The sequence below is a fragment of the Ipomoea triloba genome, chromosome 8 (genome assembly GCF_003576645.1).
Source record: "Ipomoea triloba cultivar NCNSP0323 chromosome 8, ASM357664v1".
NCBI lineage: Eukaryota > Viridiplantae > Streptophyta > Magnoliopsida > Solanales > Convolvulaceae > Ipomoea > Ipomoea triloba.
This window is the reverse complement of record NC_044923.1, coordinates 20,418,224-20,433,894: the sequence shown is the minus strand read 5'-3', so window position 1 is coordinate 20,433,894 and position 15,671 is coordinate 20,418,224. Positions and strand designations below refer to the sequence as shown.

Here is a 15,671-nt window from a genome sequence, read left to right as displayed (position 1 = left end):
TTATAGTTAAAATTCACTTAGTTTCCCCCTGGGTAAACGTGAGGCCTTTTTTGAGTGTTTTCTTAACTCCCTTCTTCCAACCCCGGGCCATGGCATTTAAGCCCTCCCGTAGGTCATTTATGTCTTCCTCAATCTTGTAACAACCCCGGGCCATGGCACTTAAGCCCTCCCGTAGGTCAATCATCTCAACAACCCCGGGCCATGGCATTCAAGCCCTCCCGTAGGTCAATCTTGTAAACAACCGCTGGGCTATGGCAATTAAGCCCTCCCGTGGGTTAATCGAGTCCTCCACAACTTATCCAGAAACTACCAAATTTCCTTTTTCCACTTCTTCAATTCTCCATTTTTTTTTGGAAAATTCTCCATTTTTCCAAGTTGCTAAACGACTCCTAAGGTTTTCAAAACATTCTTCCTTTCCTGGAATCAAATAGCATTTTTACATAATGTCTCAAAACGATTATTTCTTTCAAAATATGCTTCAAAATGTTCACATATGCCAATGGCTTTTCAACACCAATTTCTCAAGTGGTAAGAGTTATACTTGTTTCTCAAAAACAATATTTTTCTTCCAAAGCGATGTACATAACTTCCAAAACAATATCTGTTCTTTCAAAAATTGAACTCATTTGTCCGTAGGCCTTTCAAACATCATATCATGTATGAGCAAAAAAAATTAGAAGAAAACTCAGTTGAACACAGATCCACGCAAAACTTGGATGCACAGGAGAGCGCACCAGTGGACGCGCTGCTGGACGTGCCGTGGACACGCGTTCGGCCTCGTGTCCGCACCACCGGACGCTCGATGGACGCGCGTCCGGTGCCGCGTTCGACCGTTCTGCCTGGTTCCGAGCCTACTGGACGCGCGTCCAGGGTCGCGTCCCTGAATTCTGCCAGTTCTGGGCAGTGAAAACAGTGTGGTAACAACTTGATTTTCCAATATTTTCATAAGTATAAGCCTATATGGACATAATTATAATCATATACATGCATATACTAGCTATGAACATGTATACAAAAATTTCCAAAATTCAAAGAGTAGTCTCATGAGCTAACTAAGAAATCCTCAAACTTAACACATAATTTACACGTAAAACTCCTAGTCTCATAGTTCACTAGCAATTATCCATTTTCAAGTGACTAAACCGACTTAAGGGATTCCTTACCTTTCAAGTAGCTTTTAACATCGTAGAAATTGTTGTGAACCTTTCCTCCAAATTCCCACCGAAGATCCTAAGTAATTATTCACCATAATAGCAATATTTTCAAGAATTCTTAGCTTAAAATTAAGTTCTAGGAAAGAATTCTAGTCTTTTTAACCGAATAAAATCAAAGTGTTACCTGCTATGGAAGAACTTGTGAAGGAATTGGCTATGGAGTTTCTTGAACACAAAGATGAAGATGAAATTTTCTCTCTCTTTTCCTCTCTAATTATTTCGGCCAAGATGGATATGAATGGAGAAACTTGGAGATTAAGTTTCTTCCTAGCAAGACTTAGCCCATACTCATCCTAGTTAATTAATTTATTATTACCACATGGTAAATAAATGTGACACTTGTCACAATTCTATGGTAAGTATGGTAAATCTTGAAGAATAAGCCTTGCCTTGCTAGTTAGGGGTTAAATCAGATAAAAGTTTGGAGGAATATAATTTAATTCGGGAAAATTTTAATACCAAAATTATTCTAAAAGTAATCCCGTCATTAACCGCTAAAATCGGACAATTTTCCGGTATATCGCAAAGTATAGCAATATGAAGGTTCATAATAATCATATTATGCATAATAATCCATTTCCTAGGGAAAATCCGAACTGAATATTCGTCCTAAATTTTTATTTTTTTTTACGGTTCGTAACCGGCATGTATGATCGCAGCTTATTAATAACTATTCTTACTTATAAAAATCTTTTTGAAGTATCGGGAGATCATCTCATGAATGTCATAGCCTAAAGAAATATTTTTCGAACCCTAAACTTATTGGAATAGATGAGGGGTTACATACTGCACTAACTTTTAAAAAACTTATAGCATGTAATACAATGAAGAACCCATAGAAAGAAGATAATGCCTCACAGAAAGGTGAACTATGAATACATCATATCTTATAATTAAAAGAGTACACATGTTGAGCTCGAAACATGAATAAATAATGGAAATCCTAACATCCAAATAAGAAAGGAATTAACATAACCTATAGATAACAATATTATCACCTTTAATGAAAGCATTAAGGTTACAACAATGACATCGGGAAAAAAAGAGCAAACGTTCTCTGAATCTTGGAGATATAACAATAGTGCGCTGGGGAAGTAACAAAGCCAAAAGCTTGCCTTTCGTTTTTATATTTAAAAAAAAAAGAAATTAAACCACACTTTAATTTTTCCATACAAGAAAAAGAAATTTAAATTCTCAACCTCTCTTAATGAATAAGAGTGCACGGCCACTCACAAGTCACACCCACCCATGTATAACAATTTAAACTAAAGAGACCCTAACTAGTAACGAAATGAATATTCCGTAGTACTTAGGGTGCGTTTGGTTCGCACATGGGAATCGGAATCGGAATGGGTATCAAATACTTGGTAAGGGTAATGGGTTTTGGTGAAAGTATTTAGCATGTTTGGTAGTTGGGTGGAATGGGAATGATTATTAATAGTTGGGGAAGAAATGATGAAGGGAGATGAAACCCTTATTTAATAAGGGTATGTGTTTTGCCATTGATGGGGGTATTCCAAACTCATAGTAGCATTCACAAAACCTATCAACCAAATACTAACAATCACTTTCATACCCATACCTTATGCCTAAACCCCCAACCAAATACACTCTTAGTATTTTTGTCTTAATATTCTAATTCGAGGGCCGTGAGTTTAACTTCCTACTGTTCCTAGGGCAACACCAAACCCTTCAGGAACTTTCTACGCCACACTGAGCGTCACACTCTATCGTTCTTTCTCAGAGTCTCTGAAGAGAAGTTGTGAATCCGATCGAGAGCGAGTAGCAATGGCCTTGGCTTTCGATGAGTTCGGAAGGCCCTTCATAATAATCAAGGAGCAGGAGCAGAAGATGAGGCTGAGAGGCCTCGATGCTCAGAAGGCCAACATTTCTGCAGGAAAGGCAGTCGCTCGCATCCTCCGCACCTCTCTCGGCCCCAAAGGCATGGACAAGATGCTTCAGAGCCCTGACGGCGACGTCACCATCAGTCTGTTACTCTCTCCTTGATTTTCTCTCTAAGTACTCTTAATCAATGAGTGTTGTGAGTTCGATTTGATCAATGGTGTTAGATATTAAGTATGTGTTAGTGTTTATTGCGATTTACAGTTGTAGATTTAGAATTGGTATATTTTGTTGTGAATTTGTGCTTAGGTATTTGTTTGTTTGTGCAACAATATTGAAGTGTTAATTTTTGGGAAGCCAGATGTTAAGTTCTTACTTTGGTATTGTGAAATGTTTAGTTGCCTCTGGAAATCATGATTAAAATGGGCTTGATTTTCTACATAATACGAGCTTGAAGTTTGAAAAGGAGGTGTATTGGATGTGATAAGGGGGGCTTTAGAAGTGGGGTTTGTTTTCATTATTTAAATAAAGGCTTTGTAAGTATATTTGCTGCTTGATTTCATTATTCGAATACATTTTGCATCTAATGCCTTTGACTCCTTGAGAGTAAATGGAAAGCTATGATCTTAACTTGGGATATTAGTACTCGTTGAAATATATTGTATACTTGTTTGAATTCTTTTAGTCATTAATGCACTTCTTTGCCCTTACTGCTTATATTTTGGATGCAACAGTGAGAATCTGAACTTTTATCTTTACTGATTATCTCATTTAATTTTAAATAATTCCTGTAATGACAGCAAATGATGGTGCAACCATCTTGGAGCAGATGGATGTTGACAATCAAATTGCAAAGCTTATGGTAGAATTGTCCCGAAGTCAAGATTATGAGATTGGTGATGGAACAACTGGAGTTGTCGTCCTGGCTGGAGCACTTCTTGAACAAGCTGAAAAGTTGTTAGAACGTGGTATTCATCCAATTCGAATTGCTGAGGGATATGAAATGGCATCCAGGATTGCAGTTGGACATCTGGAGCGCATTGCACATAAATTTGAATTTGGTGCGAATGACATTGAGCCTTTGGTTCAAACTTGCATGACTACCTTGTCATCTAAGATGTAAGTGGCTAGTTAGATGCCAAGTTGTGAACCATATGGGTCATGCTCTATCTATGTGTCACCTGATGTCTAGAAATCGTAGCACCTTGCACTGCATATCCATATCCTAAGTAATTTTTTATTTTAACTAACCTTCATTTCCAAAGTGATTCCACTATACTGCTTTCTGTAGTAGAGCACGCCAATCTAAAAAAAACAAAAGCTGAAGCTCTGTAAAAGTGACATACTGACATGTATGAGTAGAAAACTTATAATTTTAATTAATCATATGGCTTGTCATTTGTTCATGGCTTTTATTATTCATACATGCATGTTTTGATGTTGTGAACTCTGCTTTCAGTGTGAATAGATGCAAGCGTAACTTAGCTGAGATTGCTGTCAAAGCAGTTCTCGCTGTTGCAGATTTAGAGAGGAAGGATGTTAACCTGGACTTAATCAAAGTAGAGGGAAAAGTTGGTGGAAAGCTAGAGGATACAGAGCTGATTTATGGCATTGTTGTTGACAAAGACATGAGTCATCCACAGATGCCTAAGCAAATTGAGGATGCAAAAATTGCCATTTTGACTTGTCCATTTGAGCCCCCTAAACCAAAGACCAAGCATAAGGTTGACATCGATACTGTTGAGAAGTTCCAGACTTTACGGCAGCAGGAACAGAAATATTTTGATGACATGGTTCAGAAATGCAAGGTAAAAGTGCATGCACTATTTCTGGTATAATGGAAGGTGGATAGAAAACTGTTAATGAAATTTGGGCCTCATCCTGACTTTTTATGGGGGAGAAAAATGGGCAAAAGTAAAGGAGAAAGCTTCTGAAAGAAAAGAGATGCCACATTCTTTTTTGATATTTTTCAAACAGAACTTGGTTGGATTGGATTAGAGGATGTTAAAAGGAGTTATTAAAAATACTTCTCAAAGTTGTCATTTCTTTTTCCCTTCTCTTGGACTTTCTGATGACAAAATAAATGCCTTTCTGCTGATTATTTTCTCCTCTTTTCTTTGACTTGATTTGGAACCGGTTAACAGGAGGGAGAATGAGATCCACTCCTCTCTATTTAGTCCCTTTTAGATTTTCATACTTATTTTCTGTGAATAGAAAACATCTGTAAATCATAAAAAGTGAATATACTCCAATTGGAATACTGTGTTGTACAGTAAGTTGCTAATAGTTTAGCGGTTTAGTTGGTTCTTATACGTTTTCAGGGCTTTAATTCCTCATAATAGTTTTAGGTGCTTTGGTTTTCTTGTTCCTTAACCAGCATGCTATTTCTGACACAGGATGTTGGTGCGACCTTGGTTATTTGCCAATGGGGATTTGATGATGAAGCAAACCACTTACTAATGCATAGAAATTTGCCTGCTGTTAGATGGGTTGGTGGTGTGGAGCTGGAGCTGATTGCAATAGCCACTGGTTTGGATCTAATTAGCCCTCTTGTTTTTGAATCCTAATCGCTACTTGTTATTATTGCTCATGCTTTTTGTATATGCATTTGTGCCTAGGTGGGCGAATTGTGCCAAGATTTCAAGAGTTGACTCCGGAAAAACTTGGCAGGGTGATTCTATTTCTCTTTTATCTTGCACATTCTGGTTTGTGGTTTATGTAGTTTGCCTGTTACATTGTTATAGTTGACTTAGATATCAATATATGCTTGATTTAGATTTCTTTTTGCATCGTTAAAGGCTGAAATAGGTTAACTGGCTTTTAACTAAAAAGTAATGGAATAGCAGTCAAATAAGCCCATGAACTTATGCAAAAATGCAATTTACACCCTCCAACTAAAAGAAATCTTGAATAGACCATTAAACTTGTAAAAGAATGCAATTGAACCCTATTAGAAGGTCAGCAACAGGTAGCCTGTAAAAAATTGCTAACGTAACAGATTTTTGTTGATGTGGCATCATGGTTGTATAACACTATAACTATATATATATAACTCACCATGGCGGAAAAAGACAACCCTTCATCTTCATCTGCCATGGGTGAAGATGAAGGGCCCATGGTCAGACAAACATCACCATTCACCATTCCTCTTTATCATTGATGAAGATGGAGCTTGATGTTGTTGCTGCCATGGCATTCTATTGATTTTTGTGTTTGATTCATTGATGTAGGCCAGGAAGGAGAAGAAATAATAATAATCATAATTAGGAGAAGAAAAATAGTAGTAAGAATAATAATGATGTTAGTTGGCATTTAATTGGTTAATTACTGGCAATTATAGGTAAATGACTATTGCATTTTTTCTCAAGTTTGAGGGTCTATTCAAAGCCTTTTTTAATTTGAGGGCATAATTGCATTTTTTGCACAAGTTCACGGGCTTATTTGACCCTTATACCAAAAATGATTTTGAGTAATTGCATCGTATCCTTTGATTTTAAAGAAGATACTCTTTTAAGTGTAGTTTTTTGTGTACACTATCAAATGTATCACTCGAATTAATGACTTCAGGCTGGGCTGGTTCGTGAGAAAGCTTTTGGTACGACAAAGGATAGAATGATTTATATTGAACATTGTGCAAATTCAAGGGCAGTGACTATATTCATACGTGGGGGTAAGTTGTTTTGTCTTTTGCAATTCCTGCTCTAATAGCCCTTTCTCAGTTTACTAGGTCAGAGAACATATACTTTTGTTTGATGCTGTTTAGGATTTGGATCTTTAGCAGGTTACAATATTTTCATGTATAAGGTTTGAATTTCTTATTCAAAAACTTGCATTAACTTTTAGTGCAGAATTAGTTAAAACAATTTTTGAAAACTTGGAGACCTTGTTTTTGTTGACATAACACAATTTAAGAGTTCTGTATTTTCCTCAAAATAATGTACTTTGTTATTTGTTCTCTATTAAATCCTTTCCTCAATATTTTGAACTTAGCTTTGTAACAAGCAATCAATACCAAATATACTCTAGCTCATGAACTTATCTCTGAATATACACACATTACTTAAAAAGTCCTACTCTATTGCTTGCTATTACCTCTCTGGGTAACTTCTTGTTCCCCTAAGGAACTCTAGTAGGCATATGCACTATCTGATTAATGTTGAAATTCCTTGCCAATCAGGTAACAAAATGATGATAGAGGAGACAAAACGCAGCCTTCATGATGCTTTGTGTGTTGCGAGAAATCTTATTCGGAACAACTCTATAGTATATGGTGGTGGCTCAGCTGAGATCTCTTCCTCAATTGCTGTGGAAGCTGCTGCTGATAAATATCCAGGTGTTGAGCAGGTATGTAGCTTTGTTTTTTTTTTTTTTTTTTTTTTTTTTTTTTGTTTTTTGTTTTTTTGTTTTTTTCCAGTAATTGGTGTAATATTTCAAGCTAATGGATCATCTGTGTTTTTTGCAGTATGCAATCAGGGCATTTGCCGATGCTTTAGATGCTGTCCCCATGGCCCTTGCTGAGAATAGTGGCCTTCAACCCATTGAAACTCTGTCTGCTGTTAAATCACAGCAAATCCAGGTTAGCTTGACACAATATATGGAGAGGAATTTTAAAGAATGGAGTCTTATAACAGAATTGGGAAGCCATTATGAGATCTCATAATGCTAACGGCTTTGTTTTGGTTTGGTTGCGACTTTAACCTTGAAATGCATGTATGCAGGAAAATAATCCATGTTGCGGGATTGATTGCAATGACGTTGGCACAAATGACATGCGCGAGCAAAATGTGTTTGAGACTTTGATTGGGAAGCAACAGCAGGTTTTACTCGCAACTCAAGTTGTTAAGATGATTCTAAAGATTGATGATGTTATCACGCCTGCGGATTATTAGTGATTAGGCAGTTGAAGCATGTAGAACAAGTGGGTTTAACATTGAACTTTTGGTGTGGTTAAGAAATTTTTGGTGGTCATTACGCATCGAGGTTTTGGAGTTTGTTATGTACTATTATTTATTACATTTGAAGATTGTTGGTTGATGATGAGTTTGACATTTATCTAATTCAAGTTGGTTGTCTCTATTTGCATGGACAAAGATTACCCTAGTTGATGGATTTTAGGTTGAGTGAGTGGTGCGGCAATGGACATGCCATGCATCCTATTATACGAAAAATGTTCAAATTGATTGATCATTGACGTATACAAGAAAATGTAATTAGGCAATTGAGTTTTAAAAAACGTACAATTGACCCACTTCAGTAAGTTAAAAGCTTGCAATTAGACTAAATAACAGATTTTTCAGGTCTTTAACCAGTCATCTTGTTATTATAGTTGATTATATGTCATTGTTTTTTTCCATTTCGATTTATATTTATTAAAATTTTTATACATCTAAACATTTATTCATTAAAAAATCTTAGAGGTGAAGTAACTTGCTTCGTCTCTGAGATTGCTTAAAGACAAGCCTGCTGCATCGTTTCTTTAGGGATGAAGCTTGGTGCTCTGTTTTCGGGATCTCAAAGACGAAGTTTGTTACTTTGTTTGTCTCAGACTAAAACAATGTGACAAGATTTTTTTATGAAGAAATGCTCATGCATAATAATTTTAATAAATATAAATATAAATGATTAAAAAAGACACATAATCAGTTATATTAACAAGATGACCGGTTGGTGACCTGGGACACTAATTCCACCACAAAAGTTAGTTCATGAGTGGAGGTTTAGCTCTAACTAAAATACCACTCCACAATCTATCAAAGTGGGATCATATCATTGCCTACCTCTTGAGAAGCTGATATTCGCGGTGACTTATTCTAGATGGCTCACACTCCGGACTCTTCTCGGCACCAGGTAGCCCTTATCCCTTTTGGATGGCTTCATTCCGGACCTTATCAAGCACAAGGTAGCCCTTTCCTAGGTTGACCCCTTTGCTAGGCTGACACCGGATGAGTGAACGACTTCACTCTGGATAGTTTTTACTCTGAACTCTACTCAGTTTCCTTTGAACCTTATCAAGCATCAGGTAGCCTCCTCCTACCCATGGTTGTAGTAGGCGCTAGGCGCTAGTCGGGCGGTAGACTAGCGCCTAGCGCCTAAGCGGTCTAGGTGGTACCTAGGTGGTTCTAGTCGGCGACCTATAAAAACAAAAAATTAATTCATGTATGTGGGTGTGTGTCATATATTATATTATATATATTATATATATATATATCTCTTACTTCTCTTACTTATGTAAATAAATAAATTTAAATATATATAATTATAATAATAAAATTAACAAGGCCGACTCGCTCGATTTAACTCGGCTAACTCTGTCGAGTTGGGCGAGTTAACTCGGCCAAATTCGGTCCAGTCGGACGCCAACTCGGCCTAGTTGGCCGAGTTAGGCGCTAGTCGGCCTCCTAGGCGGACGCCTAGGGAGCAATTCGCCTCGGTCTAGGAGCGCCTAGCGCTTAGGCAGGGATTTTTGCAACAGTGCTCCCATCAAACTCCGACCTCTCCTCTCAACGAAAACACCAAATGATACGACACAAATTAAAATCCTAACTCCACCACAAAAGTTAACTCATAAGTGAACATTTAGGCCTAACTTAATTAAAACTTTACAATCTCTTGTGAAGTCGAAGTGGGATCGTATCAGACACCTGTTATTTGGTCCAATTGCACGCTTTAACTTGTTGAGTGGGTTAATTGCACTTTTTTAAAAGTCAATAATCTAATTATAGTTCAGTGATCAATTGTTTTTTATTTTTTTTTTTTCTTAGTCCGTATATTTTAGGGCAAAATGTGATGAGAGTACGAAAAATAAAATTGGAGATGGGATGTGGCTTTCACGCTTAAACCGCATCTGCAAGACTGCAACCACTCCTTATCGTCCATGCATTTAGCAGCGGTTGAGGGAGGCTCTTAAATGTCAGCACGTTAGTTGCGACGGTCGGTTGAGCAGTTGTCAGTATTGCCCCGCGGACAACATCTTAGATCTGCTCCCCCCTCCATCTATCAATATTTCTCTCTTTAAAATTCAGGCCAACATTATGGTCCCTAGTAGGAGGTAATAAATGCTACTGTGTGTTTACATGGTTAGCTCAACTGATCACAAAGTCACAAGAGACTAAGAATCGAATATCACCAGCGACAGTGTGGAAGTAATTTCTCAAAATAAGAGATGTTACTTGTACGCAGTGAATAAAAGTCTAACCCAATCTCTGTTGGACTGTTGATAAGTTAATTCACCATGATTTATCCTTTCGCAAATTATCGGATCGGAGTGTGAAGACGCCAAAGGTGGGCGATTTCACCTTTGTTACAAAAAAAATTCATTATTACCGTTCAATGTGCTCTAATATCATTATTTTGCAAGCGAGTGTTAACGTTAACCTACTTGTTGCCTGCCTTGTGGGACCTCCCGCAACATGCCAAAACTCGAAACCAAAGCAATGTTGCGGTGGAGATTGAGAGTACATCTTTGTTGTTTTATAAAATAGAGTTACATGTATTTATGTTGGCCCATTTACTTTTGATAAAAATGGTTATGGTTAAATATCTAACAAATTATACTATTGACTAGCTTATGGTCTATTTTGTATTGTGGATCTTAATCTAAAAATAACCTTTAAATTCTGTATCTGCAGTTGACACATTCTGTACAAATTAGAGACACATAACATGTAAACCAATATCTCATGTGTCTGCAGTTAATATATTATGTATATGCAGTTAACAATTTACGCGTATATGGTTATCATGCTATGTGTTTGTACCTGTAGTTAACAATTTACGTGGATGTAATTATCAGATTATGTGTTTGTAATTGCAATTAACAATTTATGCGTATGTCGTAATTATCAAGTTATTTGTTTGTAATTATTATGTTATGCGTCTTTCAATTTGTTTATAGGTACAGAAATAGTTAACTGCAGATACATAATGTGTTAATTTTAAACACATAGTTTTTGGATGAGGATTCACAATGCGATATAAACTGTAGTTCATGGTGTAACAATTGATACGGAGTTTGAATTTTGTGAATAAAATATTGAAGTAATAATGAGCTCTTCAAAAATAGATGAAAAAAGTAGTAACGCATTGAGAGTGGAGGGGATATATCATATATGATAAATATATTGGATTGAAGTGAATGTTGGAGCTAGGTATTAACATTAGATTGAACAATCAACTCTATCAGTTCCCAGCCAGCATTAGTGGCTTAATTTGGGAGGGCTGAGGTTGTGAATAGGAGAAACGTAATATAGATTGAGACGGACGAGTTACATAAAAGATTAATTAATATAATTAACATCTTTTGGCCTTTCTGCAGGTAAGTGAACCTGCATTCCCTGTGAGGGAACTGACGAGAGAAGATGGCCTAGCACTCAAGCTTGATGCTTTTGCATAGCTAGATGAAGCCCCTGCACCTGACCTTGTAAAGAAAGCTCCATTCAACATCAGATCCCCTTCTGATCTCCAGTTCCATTTCTTCCATTCACTCTCTGCTGCATCCTCATGTTTTGTAACCTTCAAAAACCACAACAAAATCAATGTTAGTTGAGATAGGATAGGATAGGATGTTAGGATGGCGAGGAAAATCCTTAGGGTATACACTGAATAAATTCCGTCTTGTGACTCTAATCGGTAAAGGATCAGAAGAAGGTAAACCAGCTTAGGTTGTCCATAGCTGACCGGCTCAAACTAAAAAGGTTGGGATTCAAACTTTTACTGGATGAGTTTTCTATTTTGGAGTGACGAGTGAAATTCATAGCTACTACTCAAGAATGTGTACTAGATAAACTCTGCGTTGTGACTCTAGCCGGCAAAGGACCACAAGAAGGTAAACTAGCTTAGTTGTCCATAGCTAATCCACTCAAATAAAAAAAGTTGGGATTCAGACTCGTGACTTTGTAGTTACAAATTTGTATTCTTAGTCAACTTGTTGGAGTTATTCTTTTCTTTGTTTCTAGGGGTAGGGTGGGCAAAATTAAAAACATTACCTCTTTGTTAAATCTGTCATTTGGAGCAAGGAATCTATTGCCTTGGCTATTGATTGTAGGGTCAGCACTCCCACCAATTGCATACATTTCCCAGTGGGTGTAGTCATTGTTCACCACGTGGAAATATCCATGTCTGCATCTGCATGATATGATGATGATGATGATGGTTGTGAAATTAACATGGTATGGCATCACACCCAACATATACATCTTTTTTGAAATAAAATAAAATATACATCTAAATTTGGTGATAAAATAAAATAAAAACTAATCCGTCTAGTACATGCCAAAATTTGAAATTATTAAAGGTATTTTCATTGTTTCATAGTTAAGATTCCAATTCGAGAATAAATAAAAGAATTTAAGTCTTAAGATCCCAATTCGTCGTTCTGGAGAACAACAAAAATTAAAATTTTAAGACTTAAATCCCTCAAATTAGAATCTTAATTATGAAATGACAAAAATACCTTTAATAATACTAGATCCGGAATGAATTTTGACACTAAAACAATAGTTGTGAATGAAAAATTGATAGGAATTAAACATGAAGCTATAGTGAGACCAAAATTGGTATTTGCTCATCCATCTAAATGACCAAATTAATCTGGTAATAAATTAAAATAAAAAGCATATATGTACCTTGGCATTCTCTGAATCAGCCCTTCTCCAAAATGGTTGAAGGCTATGGTGACTTGCATGTTCTTGTCTGCTATAAGGGTATCACTATGGCCCAAGAGCATGACCTTGTTGTGATGGGTCATGTAGTTGTTGGAGATGGTTATGGCAGTGGAGGCATGGATGGCATCAATCAACCCATCCCTGCAGTTTGAGAGGGAGCAATGATCAACCCACACATGGCTCCCTCCAAATATGGACACTCCATCCCCATCTGACAATGTCCTCCATCCATAATGATCTGGGGAGTCCCTCACATACGCATTCCCTCCTTGCTTGCAATCATGGATGTTTAGCCCATGGATGATGATGTTTGTCACATATTGAATTGTGATGCAGGGACCCCCTGCTATGTGTACACTTGCCCCCCTTCCATCTAGGGTCTTGAATGAGTTGAGCATTAGTTCTTCCTTCAGCTTTATCACCATGTCCCGCCCGAAAATGATCCATAATGGCTCGTCTTGTATCGCCCCGTACCTCAGTGTCCCCGGCTTTGGGTTCACCGGGTGATCCCCCGAGTCTGTAACCACGTAAATCTTGCCGTCCCTTCCACCAATGGCATGTTTGCCAAACCCGATCGCACAATCCGCTAGGCGCTGCCGGTTCTTGTCCCAGTTTGGGTCACACCTCCAGCAATCATCAATTGGGTTCCCTGTGCCACATGACAGGAACCCCAACTTCCTCCTTGCACTTATTGTGGCATTATTGATTTTCCTGCATTCTATATTTGTTAGCTGGTAGTGAAGACACAACTTTATTTCTTTATAGATCACTATTACATTTTCTAGAGGTAAGATGCTAGACTTGGCCCTTTACTAGCCTCCTCTGCCCAACAATATTTAATTTATATTCTACATGAATTAATCTATATATATGAAACAAGTGCTATACATACTATAATTGAAAGCAACAAGCTAAGAGAAATGCAATATAATCTCACTCATTCACTTCTTGAACTATGACTTCAGGATCTGGGAATGGAGAAGAGGCGGTTGTGAAGGTGGGATAGGGAAGAAGAAGAGGAAGGAGGAAAAGAAAGTAATGAAGTGGCGGCATCGCCATAGTTGCAGGGAAGCTAAGGGAGAAAGAAAGAGAAGAGAGTGTGTGAAAAGGTGGGGGAAATTGTGAGGCATTTATATACAAAGAATGATGTGTTAAAGGGGCCACCAACTCCACCTCTCAATTAATAAACTTCAACTTTTCCCTCTGCCCTCTGCTCATTTTAGAATTCAATTTTTCCTCAACTCTCTGTCTCTCTCTCACACTCACTCATTTGGGTTAAAATTACAGTTTTCTCTAGGGGTAAAGCAAATTTATTTATTAATAATATATATATTCCTACTCACACTCATACCTTAATGGAGCGTTTGGTTGACATGAATTGCAATTCAATTGCAATGAAATTCAGCGTAGCTACAAGCTACAATGTTTGCAATTTCCTTATTTTGTTGAATTGCGATTCATGTATCCCCTAGAAATTGAAATTCAGCACATCTAGATATTATACTACGGACTAGGGTTTACCCTGATCCAAAATAACCTTTAGATATTCTATACATGCATTTCACCGTTTATGTGTTTGTAAATAAATTGAAAGCATAAATAATTTTAATTACAAACACATAAAATCATAACTACAGACACATAATGTTTACCATAATTGTAGCTGATTACCATAATTTATTACAATTACTGTTTACTATTTACCTCGATGTGCAATGATTAGTTTGACTGTTTGAGTATGGTATAGGCTAAAATTGTAGCTAGATTAGATTATACGTAAATGCCAAGTTATTGATCGTTTGTATGGCACGTAATAAAATTTTGTTAATTTAGATCCTACTTGACATAATAATAGTGATAGTAATTATAATAATACACTAAGTAAGATCCAAATCACCAAATATTATGAGGTGACATTCAAATTATTAGTTACTTGATATTAACATTGCATTGCAGTTCGATATCCGGTTTCACTTTTCTAAATAGTTGAAGGGGTTAAGGAAAAAATCTTCTAATTTGAAAATTTGTTTCGTCCTCAACAAAAATTCACTCAATTTAGTTGAAGACATTGGGAGGGTGTGTACTGGGTAAATCCTACCTTATGACTTTAGTCGGCAAAAAACCAGCTTAAATTGTCCATAACTAATCGACTCAAACCAAGAAAACTAATAGGCCATTCCCATTAGGAGTCAAACTTGTAACCTTGTGATTACTATGTCAACTTAACCAACTTGGCTAGATTGTCCCGACAAGATATTGAATTCTTAATACATATAATACTGATTGCGAATATGTGTGTGTGTGTTCAAATAAGAACCATTATTTAGGTAAGAACCTACGAAGTACTGCATGACTGGACAGAATCTACTCCATGAATGTACACAATCTAATACTCCAAGTGCAAAATGCACACAGTCTACTCCTGGAGTAGATTAGGTGCATCTGTGTAGTAAATTGTGTTCATTCATGCAACTTCGCAGGTTCTCATATAAGGCATGATTCTCATTTAATATTGAATCTATATATGCTTAGGATTCCATGAGAATACATCGCGGAAGAAAACTAAGAACCAATCTCAACCTTACATCTGTAAAAATCGAACGGATCAAATTAATTTTTTTTTTAAAAACACGATGACATTTTTATAATTATTGTCAACTTCACTTTGCAAATTAGAACAATATACTATACTCTTTGAAACAACTAAATGTGCATTCCCTAAACAGTAAAAAGTGAACTCACCTAAACCAAATAAAACCAAAAAGCCCAGTCATAAACTCTAAAATCAAAACCCTAAATGTAATGCACTTTCACATTTTTTCAAGTGTAATTTTTTAATACTAAATGTGCATTTCTAGAAAATTCTAAGGAGTGCAAAATATAGTGTTCTAGATTGCATAATAAAATTGATAATAATTATGCAAACGCCACTACATTTTTTTGATAAATTTGA

General features: G+C 36.6%; 2 protein-coding genes across 2 annotated transcripts; one reads left to right on the top strand and one right to left on the bottom strand.

Annotated features, from left to right (window-relative positions):
- Positions 1-2,859: 2,859 nt before the first annotated feature.
- LOC116027365 (T-complex protein 1 subunit epsilon) lies at positions 2,860-8,132 on the top strand. Its single transcript, XM_031268945.1, has 9 exons — positions 2,860-3,201; positions 3,857-4,175; positions 4,516-4,864; positions 5,453-5,585; positions 5,675-5,727; positions 6,624-6,726; positions 7,234-7,400; positions 7,519-7,632; positions 7,775-8,132. Exons 1-9 carry the CDS (start codon positions 3,003-3,005, stop codon positions 7,943-7,945), a joined length of 1,608 nt encoding a protein of 535 aa, XP_031124805.1. The 5' UTR covers positions 2,860-3,002; the 3' UTR covers positions 7,946-8,132.
- Positions 8,133-11,145: 3,013 nt separating this feature from the next.
- LOC116027858 (probable pectate lyase 5) lies at positions 11,146-13,832 on the bottom strand. The gene is made up of 4 exons (XM_031269622.1): positions 13,656-13,832; positions 12,680-13,429; positions 12,041-12,179; positions 11,146-11,567 (listed from the first exon to the last, which is right to left on the bottom strand). Exons 1-4 carry the CDS (start codon positions 13,775-13,777, stop codon positions 11,346-11,348), a joined length of 1,233 nt encoding a protein of 410 aa, XP_031125482.1. The 5' UTR covers positions 13,778-13,832; the 3' UTR covers positions 11,146-11,345.
- Between the last annotated feature and the right edge of the window lie 1,839 nt (positions 13,833-15,671).

Coding starts and splice junctions, on each gene's coding strand:
- LOC116027858 (XM_031269622.1), bottom strand. CDS start 13,777: ATGGCGATGCCGCCACTTCATTACTTTCTTTTCCTCCTTCCTCTTCTT. Junction 13,430..13,655: donor ATAGTTCAAGAAGTGAATGA/GTGAGATTATAT, acceptor TATAGAATGCAG/GAAAATCAATAATGCCACAA. Junction 12,180..12,679: donor CTGATTCAGAGAATGCCAAG/GTACATATATGC, acceptor CATATCATGCAG/ATGCAGACATGGATATTTCC.
- LOC116027365 (XM_031268945.1), top strand. CDS start 3,003: ATGGCCTTGGCTTTCGATGAGTTCGGAAGGCCCTTCATAATAATCAAG. Junction 3,202..3,856: donor TGACGGCGACGTCACCATCA/GTCTGTTACTCT, acceptor CTGTAATGACAG/CAAATGATGGTGCAACCATC. Junction 7,401..7,518: donor AATATCCAGGTGTTGAGCAG/GTATGTAGCTTT, acceptor TGTTTTTTGCAG/TATGCAATCAGGGCATTTGC.